At 44.8% G+C, this 19,295-nt stretch overlaps 1 protein-coding gene across 3 annotated transcripts in view; it reads right to left on the reverse strand.

Annotated features, from left to right (window-relative positions):
• Positions 1–19,295, reverse strand: part of LOC133122728 (deleted in malignant brain tumors 1 protein-like) — a 46,967-nt gene that overhangs the window by 12,535 nt on the left and 15,137 nt on the right. Inside the window, exons 10-11 of one of the 3 annotated variants that reach the window (XM_061232868.1) lie at positions 17,992–18,057; positions 17,261–17,727 (exon numbers count right to left, since the gene is read on the reverse strand). The exons of the other annotated variants lie outside the window; for them this stretch is intronic. Of the exons in view, the coding sequence (XP_061088852.1) occupies positions 18,035–18,057 (23 nt within the window). The 3' untranslated portion in view covers positions 17,261–17,727; positions 17,992–18,034. Of the gene's footprint in view, positions 1–17,260; positions 17,728–17,991; positions 18,058–19,295 lie in introns of those variants that run through there. 3 annotated transcript variants of the gene reach the window in all.

Consider the following 19,295-nt stretch of genomic DNA (forward strand, 5'->3'; position numbering starts at 1 on the left):
ATCCCCCGCCCAGGCTGTGTTGAAGTATCCCTGAGCAATACTCAAAAGGGAATCAGCATTACCAGTGTGGTAAAGGTGCTGGTGTAAGTAGAGGTTGAACGTATATAAACAGAGTCTTAACTGAGTCTGGTATTTTAAAAGATTTCCACATGAAGTTTGCACAGGCGTGCACTGATGCACTAATTTATTATGTTTTTTGTTTTTACATTTAATCACTTGGACACTCCAACAAGTGTAATATATCATTAATGTGCTGCCATAATGAAATCAAATGCTGTGGAGAGAATGTCACATTTCTGTTCAGCAAAAACTCACCCGACACTTCAGACTTTTCACTAATTAAAAATGCAATACTTGCATCTGAAGTGATACTAGTCAGTTATAAGCCTAACGTAGGACATACATTTGACATTATACAAGAGGTTGTATTTTTAGGAGCCATCTGTTTATTAGCTGAATTTACTACCTGACTTTTTCATGAATATCAAATGCAATGAGTATGACAAATGAGAAACACCATAAAGATCTGTAAATACAATACAACAAATACATATGAGCATAATATTTTTTATAACTTCACTCAGGGTTAGGGTTAGACAAGAGGGATAGTGGAAGGGGGAGGAGATCAGGAGGGAGGACTAGGGTAGAGTTTGAAAAGGTGCATTTTCAGTCAGTCGAAATAGGGGGAGGGGTCCTGCTGTCCTGACAGTTGTCATTCCACCTCTGAGGAACCAGAACCGAAAACAGGCATAAACATGCAGCTCAACCACCTGGTGCTTGTAGTGAGGGAACCAGACCAGAGCTGGCAGACCGGAGTGGTCTAGCTGCGGAGTGATTAAGGATTGTATGTAAGGTGGGGCAGTCCCCTTAGCAGCCTGAAATGCCATCACTAGGGCCTTGAAGCGGATGCGTGCGGCAATAGGAAGCCAGTGGAGGCCAATGAGGAGTGGGGTGGCATGAGCCAACCTGGGCTGACTGGTGGTCAGGCGGGCTGACGTAATCTGTGGTGTTTAGAGGCTGCCTGTAACCCTGCTCTTACTGGAGAGCCCTTTGACCAGCAGACCCTCTGACCCCTTGGCCCTGGCCCCCAGTCTCTGGTCCCCAGTCTCTGACCCCCAGTCTCTGACCCCCAGTCTCTGACGCCCAGGCTCTGGCCCTGATTGAGTGTGGAGAAGCAGGTGAGGAGGATGAATCTGTGCTGTATGGATGGATGGGATAATGGACTTGAAGACACTCCAGATCTAGAACAAACAAAACATACATGATGGGGAATTATTTTATAATTTCTAATTAATTATAATAATTTTATAATGTATTATCCATGATAATTATTTTATAATTCATAATTATATTATAACAAGTCGCAATTGTAATAATATAATTATAAATGATATTGCTGATTCCATGGAATAAATATACCTATGTTGGCACTAATTCCAAGAGATTACGTATTTAAACAAGAAGCTTTCACAGGTCGCAAGGCAGAGTTCAGTGCGGCATGTCAAGTTTAAAGCAGCACTGCACAATCTAGGTCCAGGTGCAGAATTTCTATCTTTAAGCCATCTGTAAATGTGAGTTTACCAAATTTCCTGAAGGTCGTGCAACTCGACATGCCACACTTAAAGGTACAGCAGGTAAGATTTCTGTTTTAAAGTATTGTTACAAGACCATTTCCCATCATTGAAAAAGACTCACTGACATGTTGACTCACTACTCTGCCTGTGTAACGAAAAGACGTTTCATATTATTAATAATAGACTTCGGGTTTTGTGAAATTCAGATTAAAAAGATAGTAAAATCGAACATCCATCCATCCATCCATCGTCACCCGCTTATCCGGAGTCGGGTCGCGGGGGCAGTAGGCAAAGCCGGGTATTCCAGGCGTCCCTCTCCCCAGCAACGCATTCTAGCTCCTCCTGGGGGATCCCGAGGCGTTCCCTGGCCAGGAGAGATATATAATCTCTCCAGCGGGCTCTGGGTCTCCCTCGGGGTCTCCGCCCAGTTGGACGAGCCCGGAAAACCTCCAAAGGGAGGCGCCCGGGAGGCATCCTGATCAGATGCCCGAACCACCTCAATTGGCTCCTTTCGACGCGAAGGAGCAGCGGCTCTACTCCGAGCTCCCTCCGGATGTCCGAGCTCCTCACCCTATCTCTAAGGCTGAGCCCGGCCACCCTACGGAGGAAGCTCATTTCGGCCGCTTGTATACGCGATCTCGTTCTTTCGGTCACTACCCAAAGCTCGTGACCATAGGTGAGGGTTGGGACGTAGATCGACCAGTAAATCGAGAGCTTCGCCTTCCGGCTCAGCTCCTTCTTCACCACAACGGTCCGGTGCAACGCCCGCATTACTGCTGACGCTGCACCGATCCGCCTGTCGATCTCACGCTCCCTTCTACCCTCACTCGTGAACAAGACCCCGAGATACTTGAACTCCTTCACTTGGGGCAAAGACTCGTTCCCAACCCGGAGGGAGCAATCCACCGTTTTCCGGCAGAGAACCATGGCCTCGGACTTGGAGGTGCTGACTCTCATCCCGGCCGCTTCACACTCGGCTGCAAACCGCTCCAGTGCGTGCTGAAGGTCACGGTCCGATGAAGCCAGCAGAACCACATCATCCGCAAAAAGCAGAGATGCGATTCTGAGGTCACCAAACCGGACACTCTCCTGACCTCGGCTGCGCCTTGAGATCCTGTCCATGAATACCACAAACAGGACCGGTGACAAGGGGCAACCTTGGCGGAGTCCAACACCCACCGGAAACGTGCTTGACTTTGTGCCGAGAATGCGGACACAGCTCTCACTTTGGTTATACAGGGACCGGATGGCTCGTAACAACGGCCCCGGTACCCCATACTCCCGCAGTACACCCCACAGGGTTCCCCGGGGGACACGGTCGAAAGCCTTCTCCAAGTCCACGAAGCACATGTGGACTGGATGGGCAAACTCCCATGACCCCGCCAGCAACCCTGCCAAGGTAAAGAGCTGGTCCACTGTTCCACGGCCAGGACGGAAGCCACATTGCTCCTCCTGAATCCGAGGTTCGACCGTCGGTCGGAGCCTCCTTTCCAGTACCCTAGAGTAAGCTTTCCCAGGGAGGCTGAGGAGTGTGATACCCCGGTAATTGGAGCACACCCTCCGATCCCCCTTCTTGAAAATGGGGACCACCACCCCGGTCTGCCACTCTACAGGTACTGTCCCCGATCTCCACGCGACACTGAAGAGGCGTGTCAGCCAAGACAGCCCAACAATGTCCAGAGCCTTCAGCATCTCAGGGCGAATCTCATCGAACATGCGTTTTACAATAGGTCGTCCTCTCACGGCTAACGTTAGCTGTCTCGCTCGTTACATTACATTTATAACTTCTGAATGCCTTAGAACTTAACAGGACAAAATAGCTAGCTAATCGACGAATTTAAAAGGAATTTAGAAATCGGTGTTCTACGTTTAGTCAGTGCTGCAAATAAAAGGATTCACCAGACTGGGTCGTGGTTCTTAACTCCACCTCGGCTGCGTCTCGTGTCTCCCGCTTTCCTTTTTTTCCCCTCGATTGGTAACCAGCCTAGAATGATCTTGGGAAATACGCCGAGCCAACATTACTTTTAAGCACGGTTGTTATTTCAACAAGCATTGACCAAAAGAGAAATAGCAAGTAAAACTCGCCTATATTTGATCTGTGAAATTCCTGCGTTCTTCCTCAGCTCAGGTTGGCGCAGAGGCAAAATATAACAGAAGCTTGTTCTTTGATAGATGCTTCAAGTAAGGCAGCCAGGATATACACAGTACAATGCTGTATTAAATAAACAGTGAAATTCTGTGGGAAAATCAGTGTAAATGTACAGATGTGTTTTACAGTGTGGTACTCACTGGCTGTACAGAGCAGGAGCAGGGAGGAGAGAGAGAGGAACGACAGACATCTCTCCATCTTCAGCGCAGACAGCAGAGTGGATGCTCACACCTTCCCCTCTGAGCTCTGAGATAATGGGAACCCTGCGCTTGGACCATGGAGACAGGCTTGGACCCTGCCATCGAGAGCACACCCCCCCCCCCCCCCACCAATCACACTCACTGCTCGGCCACGCCCACAGAAGCTTCAGGGACTGAGAGCCAGAGCAAATAAGACTATTTCCTTTCAAGCCCCCCTTTGGGCTCTTTTCATAGTTAGAGTTTAATACAATGCTTTGTTGTAAATGCTCAATATGAGGTTTCGACTGAGTGTTGGAAATGCTTAATATGAGGTTTTGACTGAGTGTTGTAAATGCTCAATATGAGGTTTTGACTGAGTGTTGTAAATGCTCAATATGAGGTTTCGACTGAGTGTTGGAAATGCTTAATATGAGGTTTTGACTGAGTGTTGTAAATGCTCAATATGAGGTTTTGACTGAGTGTTGTAAATGCTTAATATGAGGTTTTGACTGAGTTACGTTAAGTTTGAGTATTGGTTGCATCTCAAACTTTTTACTTTTGTTTTAGAATGCCCAATTTTGATTTGGTGTAAAGATTTGTTTCAAGGAATGATTGAGTTTCATTGTGGTGATTAAATATTTATGTTAATTGCTTTGAAAATGATTGATTAGTTTTTCTAAATTTAAGATTAATATTGTACAGAAAGTGTGGGAAAATTTTAATTGGCTCACAAAATATAGCTCATATGGCATTAACTGTGTAATTTGTGCAAAGCATGAATATGTGCCCACTTATACTAATGTGCATTAATATGTGCCCACTTCTACTAACATGCAGAGAGAAGCTGTCTACCAGTGGGAATTTCCACTGAACTGTCGCAACGCAAGCAAATATGGGCATGAATACCAGTAAGATAAGAGAAGCAGGAACATTTGTTTCAAATATCATCACAAGCTTGCAGAAAAACAGGAGCCCACCGAACCACGAAGGAGGGGGCCACACTGGATTGACCCCAGAGCTTAGAATTGTTTCTCTTGGTGCATGTGCTGGCTGCTGACTGGAGGGAGACAGGGACTGCCCCACTCTCCCCAGCAACAGAATGTGTATATAAGCTGTAACGAAGCATAAGGCATGGTTCTCCGCTTTGGAACCGCTGGATCCGATATGGATATTGTATGAAGCTGTTAAACTCTGACTTGTGCAGAGCTGTTATTGTTTTGCGGATTTGTATCCAACAAAAGTCTATTGATTTCAGCGCACTTATCCCTGGTTATGGGAATGTACTTTGCACTTTGTTGTACATCGCTCTGGGTAAGAGCGCCTGCCAAATGCCATTAATGTAACGTAATGTTTGATGTGATTTCAAAAGAAGCTCTTCTTGCCAAGGCCAGCCCAATCGTCCTGCTTTCTGCGGTGGCGTGCGCTCCTCGTGTCGATGTTGAGAGCATACTGTATGGACTCTAAAAGGGATGGGGATGAGGGTATATTCGATGTTGGACTTCAATAGATCAGCGGAACAAGACCAGAAGCTATAACGTCATGGTTAATCAGGACAGTTGAACTCCGAGATCGCAGCACAACGCCTCCTTTCAGTTATCCTCGCTCTTTTAACATTACGGCGATGCTTGTCTAAATTATTACAATGGTGACAAACTCCAGAGCAACCCTGTTATAATGTGGGACTTCCATCATCAATGCACAATCTTTCAGGGGGCAAGGTCATTCTATTTGCCAAATTCACATTCTCAATTCTTAATTATGATATGATACGATACAGTCTATGGTCTAGTCATATAGTCAGTGATGTACACCACACACACACATCAGTGATAAAAACAGAAGCTGATCTGGGCTCCGCCCACACTGGGGATCTTATTAAGACGGAGAGCCTAGACTTTACAGAGCTGGGATATGTCACCCATCTGCATTCTGACCAAATGAAAACAGAGACTGAGGTTGGAGGATACCATAAGGCAGAACAGATCAGTGACTCTGAGTATTTTAAATCTGATAAAATGACGTGTGAATTCAGTGAAAGTTTAGTGAGTGATCTCATGAACATTGTGACGGATAGAGCTGGTGTTGATCTCAAAGAACAGGTTGAACCATGGCAATGTGCAGGAGAGACAAACCCAAACTGTGTAAAGGAAGAAATTGATCCAATGATGACCCAGCGTGGGGACTTAAATGATCATGTTGACATGAAAAATGAGAATAGTCAGACCAAAAATCTCCAGAAAAGTACAAAACGCTGCAACAAGCATGAGCATTGTCCGGGAGTGTGAAAATTGAAAAGTGTTTTTCCAAAGTACCAAGTAAATATCCACCAGAGAATTCATACAGGTGAAAAGCCTTACAAATGTATTGACTGTGGGAAGTGGTTTCGGCAGAAATGGAATTTAAATGTCCACCAGATAATTCATACAGGTGAAAAGCCCAACAAATGTCCTCATTGTAAAAAGTGTTTTCGCAAAATGTCACATTTAAATAGCCATCTGCAAATTCATACAGGTGAAAAGCCATACAAATGTCCTGATTGTGGGAAGTGCTTTTACCAGAAATCACATTTAAATGTTTATACACCAGCCTGAAGCTGGTGTATAAACATGCACAAGCACTGTCCAAAATGCTTTTCATGCATTTCATTTGAGTTCACCCAAAGGACTTCCGAGCTTTCATAAGACCTGAGATTTCTGATGAAAATAAACGCGTGACAATGAATTGATGCGTTTGTGAGTATGCGCGTTTATGTTTCAGAATTGTGCAGGGCGAGCAGACTGGAATCCACTGGTGGCTAGAGTCGCCGCTAGTCAAATAGCTAGCTGAATAGCCTGTGTGGAAAGCAGCTAACAAAGTTGATGTTTTTTGCGAATGATATTAGACCGCAGTCTCTTAGCTCATTGCTCATTCATAACGAGAATGGGGCATAGACGTTTTTTGTACGTAAACACAGCAGCGACAAATTCTGTATAGTCTGCCTGTAAGAGTGATCTAAAGAGATACTGACCATTGTCTTTGGAAACCCCACGTGATTGTAAGAGTGATGGTAAGAGTGATGGTAAGTGGTATTTAAAGAGGTTCTTGGTGTCACGAGGCTTTTGGGAAACCCACCCCTGTCCCTTTTCAGTTCTTTTCACTTCTGATGTAGAGGCTGATGTGTCTGTCAGCTAAAGCTGATCTTTAGACAGTATGTTTTATCTGAGATGTCAGTTTGCGTCTTTGTTTCACTCCTGTAGATGAATTGTGTGAGTGTACACGGACCTTTATGCCGCATACATTTCTGAATAAACTCTTATGTCCTTCACTGTGCCATAGCCTCATCCTTCACTGCTCCTGTTTATGATTGTTGTTTAATTCCTGTTACATGTAACTTGAAAAAATGGCTCAAAAAGGTGGCTCAACTAAGTACTGAATTCGGCATTATTTATCTTGTGAAAAGTTCTTATGTCCTCAACAAAGGGCAGAACCAGAACCTCATGCAAGTGTTTGAAATACAACATTGTTTGAACCACTTTGAAGCATATTAGCTAACAGCAAACCAAGCTCACCATGAAGAATCGCCTCTAGTTCACTTTGAGGCTTTTAAATTAATTAAAGGGATTAACAATCAAATCACCGTCTCGTCTTCTCGAGATCAAAGCATCTTCAGTCTTTCTTCACAGGTTTTATCTGTAATACATGGAATCAATCTGGTTGCCCTTCTTTGAACCTTTTCCAGTGCCTGTGTTTCCTGTAGTACGGTCCTCAGAACTGCACATAATAATCTTTTAGTGTGGTCTGACAAGGGTATTATTTAAGGTGAGTAGAACTTAGGTTTATACTCAATACTCTTGGCTATGTAACATAGGAATTGTGTATGAAATTACTTTATATTGAAAAAGAAAAGTTTCCCTTTTCTCCTTTTCTTGCCCCTAGCTTCACCCATCAGGATAGGCTAGGAAAAGATATGTGTGTGAATGAATAAGTGAAGTTGATCATTTATACGTCAGCCTTTCCAAAATAATGCTTCTGTAAATAATGCTCAACTCCACTACCACCCTCCTCCACCCCGTATTTCAGTTGCCTACATAAACATGCATGGGTTAATTTATTCAACAAACCGTTTCAACAAATTTATTTCCAATAAATTTGTTACAGATGTTACAGTGGGAAATAATAGTTTTTCAATGTGAACACTGAACACTGAGAAATGGTGACATAGCCTATGAAGTGCTATATAGGCTTGTCCTTAAAGATGGCGGACCTTGATCGATTTCCGGGTCTGGAGCAAGGAAAGGAAAAAAAGTGGAGAAAATTAAGCGATTGGAATGAGCCCCATATGTTTCATTTTAAACATATTTTAGTGTTGGGGAGTGGCCAAGGGAAGGGCATTCGGGAGAGCGCCAGTAGAGGGCATTATGTGCTGCTAAAGCCGGTGTTTGCACTCAGCTGGCTGAGGTGGCTCCGACCCTGACTGTTTCGAAGGAGGAGGTGGTTTTCAGGATGTCCGCGAATGATACAATAAAGGCTCATGTAGCCACCCTCAGAAAAGGTCGGTGGTTGATTCTGTTTTTTTTTTCGTCTTCTATTTTTATTAGGAGGTGTTTTTGGAGGTGGCCCTTGCTGTTACTTATCTGACAGATCTTGAAATGTAATGGTGTCACTGGGATGATGAAAAACTGGATGTTTATGTTCCCAGTAATCCTTCTTTAGGTAGGAGTTCTGCACCCCCATTCCCTCTGACCCGCGCTGTCCTGGTTTAGCGTTATACGCCTTTCAGCAGAAAGACCAGGGGACTTGTTGTAGCCTCAAATCACTGTAGTTTGCAGACGATTAGAGTGAGAAGCCTTGTGTTAACAGAGGGAATGCTGGGCTAGCTGTAAAAGGTGACCTTCTGCTTCATCTCTCTGGTTACTGTGATATTTTCTCTGGGCCCTCATTCAAACCTTTTTCTCCTAATTGTTTTCATCACATAATTGTTTCTGTTGTCCTAATTTAGGACGTTTGATCGTATTTACCAACAGATGTCATTTCTGCGATCTCCTCCAGAGCACTGAACAGCTTCTTCTCCGAACAGCCCCTTCTTCCCCCACACTGCAGGTCACTCAGATACAGAGCCACTGTGATGGAGGACTATACTGGTCCCACACTGCAGGTCACTCAGATACAGATCCACTGTGATGGAGGACTATACTGGTCCCACACTGCAGGTCACTCAGATACAGAGCCACTGTGATGGAGGACTCTACTGGTCCCACACTGCAGGTCACTCAGATACAGAGCCACTGTGATGGAGGACTCTACTGGTCCCACACTGCAGGTCACTCAGATACAGAGCCACTGTGATGGAGGACTCTACTGGTCCCACACTGCAGGTCACTCAGATACAGAGCCACTGTGATGGAGGACTCTACTGGTCCCACACTGCAGGTCACTCAGATACAGAGCCACTGTGATGGAGGTCTGTACATCCTGTTCAGCTAATACAGGCAGACAGCAGACAGACTGCAGGTGAGCAGAAGAAAGGCCCTTGTGTGATAAGACGGGGGAAACCCTCCCACTGATCTGTTCTGTGGCCAATTCTGCGCTCCCTTGTGCGGCTGCTTCAAACAGTCAGCACTGGCCAGGTCTGAGTTCAACACCAGACTCTAGTTTCCACTCTCTCATTATACTGTTCTACTTCTACATTGGGAGCAACAGTAGCACTCTGTCTCCCTCCTGTGGTTCGAGAGTGTAATGGCAGCTTGTGTGACGTATGGAGAGAGTGCTCTGGAGGCAGAACCCATCGTGGTCCCTCTACAGCAGGGGTCTCCAATCTTATCCTAAAAGGGCCGGCGTGGGTGCAGGTTTTTGTTTTAACCCAGCAGTAACACACCTGATTATACTAATGAACTAATCGTGGTCTTTAATCAAGACCTAGATGAGTAGAATCAGCTGTCTTAGTCCTGTGCTAAAACAACAACCTGCACACACACCGGCCCTTTCTGGATAAGATTGGAGACCCCTGCTCTACAGCCAAACAACACTGAATTCTGGAGGATTTTGTAGGAAGCACAAGCTCAATACATTTCCTTTAAAAAATGTGTCAAAATTAAACTGAAAGTAGTCTTCAATAACCATATATATAACAAAGAACAATGTTTTTCCTCAGAAATAATGTTTTTATCTTTAACACAACCATGGGTGAATGTGAAGTGTCTGAATCTGCTGGAAGGGGGAACATTACTCCCTCCCTGTGGAAATTATATCTGGCATCAGATGCACTTATGTGGTGAATCATAAACTTGTTTACCAACTTATGTGTACATCCTGGAACCAGTGGGCCTGATGGAAGGGCCAGTGGCCAGAGCCAGAGGACCTCAATCTGGGACAGCTGCACTGAGGGTGTGTGACTCTCCCCACAGATGCTGCTGCACTGAGGGTGTGTGATTTTCCCCACAGATGCTGCTGCACTGAGGGTGTGTGACTTTCCCCACAGATGCTGCTGCACTGAGGGTGTGTGACTTTCCCCACAGATGCTGCTGCACTGAGGGTGTGTGACTTTCCCCACAGATACTGACCCAAACTAAGGGACATAACCATCACTGAGGATGTTACCAGAGAATTTAGTATCAGGTGTTCCTGTAACATCTGTGCTCAGTCATTGCAATGATGAACTTGTTACCCACTCTCCGCTAGGGGTCAGAGGTCAGAACCTGTAGTGTGTAATAAGAGACACAACAGGTGATGAAGTTGTTTAGTGTTTCAACGATAGATTTATTTTAAAATCCTTTATACAGTCAGGTCCATAAATATTGGGACATCGACACAATTCTCCTCTTTTTGGTTCTATACACCACCACAATGGATTTGAAATGAAACGAACAAGATATGCTTTAACTGCAGACTTTCAGCTTTAATTTGAGGGGATTTACATCCAAATCAGGTGAACGGCGTAGGAATTACAACAGTACATGTGCCCCAACAGTAATGGGACAATTGGCTGCTCAGCTGTTCCATGGCCAGGTGTCTGTTACTCCCTCATTATCTCATTTACAAGGAGCAGATAAAAGGTCTAGAGTTAATTTCAAGTGTGCTATTTGCATTTGGAATCTGTTGCTGTCAACCCTCAATATGAGATCCAAAGAGCTGTCACTATCAGTGAAGCAAGCCATCATTAGGCTGAAAAATAAAACAAACCCATCAGAGAGATAGCACATTAGGTGTGGCCAAATCAACTGATTGGAACATTCTTAAAAAGAAAGAACGCACCGGTGAGCTCAGCAAAACCAAAAGACCCGGAAGACCACGGAAAACAACTGTAGTGGATGACAGAAGAATTCTGTCCCTGTTGTGGTGCCCCGCTGGTTGAGAGAGAGAGAGCAAAAGGTGTGAACAAAAATTATTTTATTGTTCTTTGTCTTTCAGACACATTTCAATTGTCCAGAACAAAATTTTAGGTTCCTTTCAAATAAATAAATATCAACGGCCAAAAAATTAGGAACACCGAAAAAAGGAAAACTAAAAAAGAACCGGCATCCACGTGACAGCGTTCGTCCGTCTTTGTCCGTGGCTGGGCCGCTCCTGGCCTCCGTGTCTCCCCGGCCTCGGTAGTCCGCTTGCCCTCCTTAAGGGATTCTGTTTGAATTCAGAGCGGGACAGGTTAGCCGGTTTTACAGCAGGAGAGATACGCTCACGTGAGGCCCCGAGTTAAGTTTCGGTCGTGGGGTTTCTCCCGGAATTCCACCCCGTTTTCCAAGTAGTGGCTCGTTCGGCTTTAGGCTGCACTCTTTAGTCAAGCACGGGCTGCACAGCTCTCCGCCTCCGTCGTCAGCCCCGCTCTGTTCTCCAGCCCGGCTTTTTGTAGCGTGCTGCTCTCCTCTCTGACTCAAACTCTCTAGTTAGAGGTTTGCATTCCGCACGCGCCTCGCCCCGGTGGTGCTGGCCGTGGTGCTGACTCTTCCCCCCGGCTCTCTCCAAGGTGCGGCTCTATTTCAAACGGACATAGGGACATATTCGCCGTCAATTACTTTACCCAGCTCCTGACGTCGGCGTCCTCGCCGTTCCACTCCAGTGGGGTATCGATCCCTGATCGGGCCACCACACTGTGAAGAAAAACCCCTTCACAACAGTTGGCCAGATCAAGAACACTCTCCAGGAGGTAGGTGTATGTGTGTCAAAGTCAACAATCAAGAGAAGACTTCACCAGAGTGAATACAGAGGGTTCACCACAAGATGCAAACCATTGGTGAGCCTCAAAAACAGGAAGACCAGATTAGAGTTTGCCAAACAACATCTAAAAAAGCCTTTACAGTTCTGGAACAACATCCTATTGTCACGTTTCAGGTCTGTCTCGCCATGTTTTATGTTTATTCATGTTGTCTTAGTCACGTAGTGTCTTCATGTATTATGTCAGTCTAGGTTCGTCATGTTGTTTAGTTATGTTTCGTTACGATTTATTTTCTTGTCATGTTTAGTTATGTCTCGTTACGATTTATTTTCTTGTCATGTCTAGTTATGTTTTCGTACGATTATATTCCTGGTTATGTTTAGTGGTTATCGTCTTAGTTTCGCGTTGTGTCATGTTTTGATTTATGTTTATTGTTACGTTAACTGGTCACGGTTTATGCATACACTTTTACATGTTTTTCCGCAAACCTTGCGTTCCGCCTTTTCTCTCTCTCTCCTTCTGTCATTCACTTCCTAATTGTTCTATTTGTCTATTTACTAAAACTACTAACGCTAGATCAGGATTGGGTAGAGACTAACAAACTAATCATGTATTCTTGTTACCTTACGTTTCTCGTGCATGTCATTTACTAATTTACTAATGCTAGGGCAGGATAGGTTTATTACTAACGATTACTAATCACCTTGTTATACTTGTCATCCATCGCACCTGTTTTCCATTTCCTTGCTACGCTCTAACTAATTGTCTACACCTGTCTACACCTGCATTTATAGCCCAGTCGCGCAACTGTTCACTGCGAAATTGTCTGCCTCTGTTTTCCACGCAACTCTTGAGCATTTACTGGTTTGATTACACGTTACGATCCAAGCCTGTTTACCGACCATAGTTTATTGATTTCTGTTTTGTGACCATCGTTTGTTTTTTGACTACGTCCTCGCCTACCGTTTTTGTACTTTTGCCCCGCTGATTGTTTCATGGTTTCGACTCCCGCTTCGCCCACGACTACGCCTCTGCCTGCCGTCCGCCTGTTCATCTGCCCCGCTGACAGCTCTCCTGCTACCGGACCTCCCTGCACGTCTACCGACTACGAGATTGCCTCTTCCCTCGGCACCGTGCTTTTTGTTTGTTTTATATTTGTTTGGCTGGATCTTCGTGTATGGACTTTGCTTGTGTTTACTACGCTCCTGGGACTCGTCCCGAATAAAGCCCTAACGGTGCAAGCCAGACGTTAAAGCCTGCCACCATCCCAACACACTCTTCAGGTGCCCCTCTCCGCGGCGCCTTAAGGGATCTACAAAGGACATCCAGCTAATAGCTGAGTGTAAATCATCCGCCATTAATTATTAATTTTCTTTCGGTATTGACATCCCTTCCGTTGTCCTTATTTTTGTTTTTCTTTAGCCAGGCATTGTGCCCCTCCCCTGTAGGGTTGGGGTATTCTCAGTCAGAACTTTAACCTTGCTCCTTAAAACCCTAAATCTAAGTCCCCCGACTTCAGACTCCTCTACTGACAAGCATGGCTGCTCATTCTCTGAACCACATATTTTTCTTCTTACGGGCGTTCTTACTACCACCTCGATGGCGTGTGCGAGGGGTTAACAATGCATTCCTGCTTAACCCATCTTCTGTCAATCTCTCATCAGGAGGGCCTAGGGCCGGGTCCTCGACAACGGGACTTTATTTAACTATTGTTTCTGAGTCGTGCATTTTGGGTCCAACCCCCACGCACCCGTCTCACCTATGGACAGATGAGAAAGATCAACTTGTACCAGAATGATGGGAATAGAAAGTATGGAGAAGGAAAGGAACTGCTGATGACCCAAAACATACCACCTCATCAGTGAAGCATGGTGGTGGTAGTGTCATGGCGTGGGCATGTATGGCTGCCAATGGAACTGGTTCCCTTGTATTTATTGATGATGTGACTGCTGACAAAAGCAGCAGGATGAATTCTGAAGTTTTTCGGGCAATATTATCTGCTCATATTCAGCTAAATGCTTCAGAACTCATTGGACGGCGCTTCATAGTGCAGATGGACAATAATCCGAAGCATACTGCGAAAACAACCAAAGTTTAAGGCAAAGAAGTGGAATGTTATGCAATGGCCAAGTCAATCACCTGACCTGAATCCGATTGAACATGTATTTCACTTGCTGAAGACAAAGCTGAAGGGAAAATGCCCCAAGAACAAGCAGGAACTGAAGTAGAGGCCTGGCAGAGCATCACCAGGGATGAAACCCAGCGTCTGGTGATGTCTATGCGTTCCAGACTTCAGGCTGTAATTGACTGCAAAGGATTTGCAACCAAGTATTAAAAAGTGAAAGTTTGATTTATGATTGTTAGTTTGTCCCATTACTTTTGGTCCCTTAAAGTGGGAGGCACATACAAACTAAATCCTACACCGTTCACCTGATTTGGATGCAAATACCCTCAAATTAAAGCTGAAAGTCTGCAGTTAAAGCACATCTTGTTTCATTTCAAATACATTGTGGTGGTGTATAGAGCCAAAAAGATGAGAATTGTGTTGATGTCCCAATATTTATGGACCTGACTGTAAATCATTTATACACGCAAGTGGTATCAAGACATGACACTCATACCACTTCAGGTAAGTAAATATCCAAATACATAATGATTAACAATGAGACATGTAATCCATGCTTTCATTCACTTCCATGAGCCGTAAACTTATTTTAACCAATGTACATGGACATTTCCATATGATAGCAAAACTTTAAAAATAACAATGTCTTTTTCACCTTTAATCAGTAGTCACAGTAAGACATATTAATAAACTTTTCTTTTCCCATTTTATGAAGTGACACAGTTCAGTATATTATGTGTAATAAGGTGCTTAACTCCCTCCTTTTAGTCTACAGTTAAGTATCACGTAACAATAACCATAAATCATACACACACAGGATAATAGAGCATTTAAATCTCTTCAGTGTGATTAATGCACTAGACCCTTGAGATTGCTGCATACTGCTATTATTATAATGGCATACTCTTAATAAACGAATTACTGACCCTACTGATTATCAACACTCATATTTTGGTTGTTGAGATCTCATTTCAACACAAAACACATAGCATTTATTTTAATAACACACATTCACAACTCAGTGTTCAGTAGCCACTCGCCTGGCGACCGCCATTTTATGAACTGTTCAATGCTACGTATTAGATTAGTCTTCCAATTTACTTACTGAAATGTTAAACCGATTAATTGCACCAATAACGTTATTCCAAACGTAAACTTCATAGGATTCAAACTGAATACTGAAAATACATCACTCAATTTAGAATAACGTTTGTTATCGTTCACAATATGTCCCTATATGAGACTAACGTTAACGGTGCATATTAGTGCAGACCAACGTTAGCTATGTGGTTAGCTAGTAGTGGCTATCTCTATCGACGAGGACTGGATAGCGCTTGTTAAAGCACATTTCTTGACACAGTACACGAACCAAATCAAAACCTTTATTATAACTAGATGGTAGATATTGTTATCCTTTCAAAATCTAATCAACCTGAAGTGTATAATAAGAGACACGACAGGTGATGAAGTTGTTTAGTGTTTCAACGGTAGATTTATTTGAAAATCCACAAAGGAAACGCAGAATGTTTTGATCACGAGCAGGAAGGTAGGTTCCTAGCGGTCTGGAAGGTAATTTCCATGGAATAAAAGGTTATTAATAGTTTAGATTCAGTAGCTATGATACTGGAGAGTATTCAAAATGAAAAATATAGGGGGTGCTTAATTTTCAATCCTGCCAACCTGTGTCTGTGTTCACTTCTGCCCAGTAAATGGTTGGAATTTATATAGCGCCTTTATCCAAAGCAGTACCTTGCTTGTTCAATGTGTGATACGTATTAGATTAGTCTTCCAATTTACTTGTTAACAGAAATGTTAAACCGATTAATTGCACCAATAACGTTATTCCAAACGTAAACCTCATAGGATTCAAACTGAATATTGAAAATACATCACTCAATTTAGAATAACGTTTGTTATCGTTCACAATATGTCCCTATATGTGACTAACGCTAACGGTGCATATTAGCGCCGACCAACGTTAGCTATGTGGTTAGCTAGTAGTGGCTATCTCTGTCGACGAGGACTGGATAGCGCTTGTTAAAGCACATTTCTTGACAGTACACGAACCTAATCAAAACCTTTATTATAACTAGATGGTAGATATTGTTATCCTTACCAAATCTAATCAACCTGAAGTGTATAATAAGAGACACGACAGGTGATGGAGTTGTTTAGTGTTTCAACGGTAGAGTTATTTGAAAATCCACAAAGGAAATGTCACCTTTGTTTCTACAGGAAAATCACAGACCAGTCTTTCTTACTAGCTGTTAATATCCTCCACTTCATCATTAAGACTCTGTTCCTTTTTTAACCTTGCTTCAGTCAGGACCACTATAGTCAAAGTAAGAATCTTTATAACAATCTGAGAAGGCAACACAGTCATGTTCGGCAGTGTGGCTCTGTTCTGGAAGACCTCCTGGCATGGACGGAGAAGACCAGGAGCAGGCACCCCCAGCGGGTGCACACAGAACAGATCCGGCAGCACAGGACACCGTTATTTGTATGGGATCGGTTGACAGCATATCTTTGGATTTGGGAGGAAGCCGGAAGAAACCCACGCAGACACTGGGAGAACATGCAAACTCCACACAGAAAGGGTCAGTTTGGATTCAAATCCGGGACGTTTTTGCTGTGAGCTGAAAGTGCTCACAGCAAAAAGAAATGGACAACCGTGCTGCCCATATATGTTAGTTTAATAAACACGAGAGTGGCGCAGGGGTGGAGGGGGCTTAGACTAGCAGTCTGTAGTGAGCATACATGACTTAGACTAGCAGTCTGTAGTGAGCATATGTCGGAGGGCCAGGAGTGGCAAAAGCCTCCTCTGCTAGCCCCCCACCACAGGAACTGGGATCCACCCACCATAAAGCCAGGACACAGGGATAAGGTAAGCAGAGTCTTTCATTTTTAAAACCGCTCATGACAGGGCAGCCGCCCTGTTCTGACCCCCCCTCCTGTCTCCATCACCCCCCTGCTCGTGTGGTGGCCCCACCCACCGAATAACCCCAGGCCACATGGGAATCAACGCACTGGGGAGAGGGGGTTCACACACATATACACATGCACTCACACACACACACATGCACACAAACAAAAATCTAAGAGTCCTTGTAATACGTAGCTAGCCAACTAGCTAGTCCTTTATTTGTCTCCGGACAAAAATACACCCAAAATATTACCTGGATTACATTTATACTTACATCTAAGTTAACAGTAACCCTTACACTGGAGGCTACCAACAGGATTTGCTTCCAAGAGGGCAACCCAACCCCCAACATATTTTAATTAACAAAAATGTATATTTTCAGCACCTTTTTATACTCAATATTTGGAGATATTTGGATTCAACATTCTGAATTATACAGCCTTTGAGAGACAGTATTTTATAAAAATGAGCAAAAATGCTGTTGGGTTTATATTGAAGTTTATATTGAAAGATATACGTTCAATTAAAACATAATACTTTTTTAGATGGATAGATGGAAGGGAAGTGGGAGATTGAGAGTGAACAGAGACAGGAGACTTTTGGAGTCATCCCATTTAATGAGCAGCACACAGATCAAACACCAGTCTGCCTGTGGAGAGAGAGATGAGGAATGCTTATTGCTATAAATTGCTCTTGTGTTGAATGTGACTCTGGATATAAGCATCTTCTACAGAAGGTGCAGTGTACTGAAATGCATCTGCTACAGGAAGTGTACTGTAATTCATCTGCTACAGTAAGTGAGTGCAGTGTACTGTAATGTATCTGCTACAGTAAGTGTACTGTAATTAATCTGCTACAGTAAGTGCAGTGTACTGTAGTGCACTGTGAACATGTGGGCGTGGCTGACACTCACCTGCAGTGATGGAGTCGCTGCTCTGATGTCACACTTCTCCCCCTCAGGCTCCAGGTGGGGGCGGGACTGTGAAGACGGACAGACTGTGTCAAAATGCTAACTCCTAGTGCAGGGGTGTGTCACAGTGCTAACTCCTAGCGCAGGGGCGTGTCACAGTGCTAACTCCTAGTGCAGGGGTGTGTCACAGTGCTAACTCCTAGTGCAGGGGCGTGTCACAGTGCTAACTCCTAGCTCAGGGGCGTGTCACAGTGCTAACTCCTAGCTCAGGGGCGTGTCACAGCGCTAACTCCTAGCGCAGGGGCGTGTCACAACGCTAACTCCTAGCGCAGGGGCGTGTCACAGTGCTAACTCCTAGCGCAGGGGCGTGTCACAGCGCTAACTCCTAGCGCAGGGGCATGTCACAGTGCTAACTCCTAGCGCAGGGGCGTGTCACAATGCTAACTCCTAGTGCAGGGGCGTGTCACAGTGCTAACTCGTAGCCCAGGGGCGTGTCACAGCGCTAACTCCTAGCACAGGAATGTGTCACAGTGCTAACTCCTAGCGCAGGGGCGTGTCACAGTGCTAACTCCTAGCGCAGGGGCGTGTCACAGTGCTAACTCCTAGCACAGGGGTGTGTCACAGTGCTAACTCCTAGCGCAGGGGCGTGTCACAGTGCTACCTCCTAGCTCAGGGGCGTGTCACAGTGCTAACTCCTAGCGCAGGGGCGTGTCACAGTGCTAACTCCTAGCCCAGGGGCGTGTCACAGTGCTAACTCCTAGCACAGGGGCGTGTCACAGTGCTAACTCCTAGCCCAGGGGCGTGTCACAGTGCTAACTCCTAGTGCAGGGGCGTGTCACAGTGCTAACTCCTAGCGCAGGGGCGTGTCACAGCGCTAACTCCTAGTGCAGGGGCGTGTCACAGTGCTAACTCCTAGCGCAGGGGCGTGTCACAGTGCTAACTCCTAGCGCAGGGGCGTGTCACAGCGCTAACTCCTAGTGCAGGGGCGTGTCACAGTGCTAACTCCTAGCCCAGGGGCGTGTCACAGTGCTAACTCCTAGCACAGGGGCGTGTCACAGTGCTAACTCCTAGCGCAGGGGCGTGTCACAGTGCTAACTCCTAGCCCAGGGGCGTGTCACTGCACTAACTCCTAGCGCAGGGGCATGCATAGGTTCTTCCACAAGTTAAAGAATCACATCCATAACCAGTAAAATACACATGAAATGCTGTTCTTAACAAAAAATACAGTCATCGTATGTGCAATTATTATAATTTTTTTTTTTTTGGTGTTAGATGAGGAATATCGGGAAGGGCGGGGGGGGGGATCA

Source organism: Conger conger, chromosome 2 (genome assembly GCF_963514075.1).
Source record: "Conger conger chromosome 2, fConCon1.1, whole genome shotgun sequence".
Lineage (NCBI taxonomy): Eukaryota > Metazoa > Chordata > Actinopteri > Anguilliformes > Congridae > Conger > Conger conger.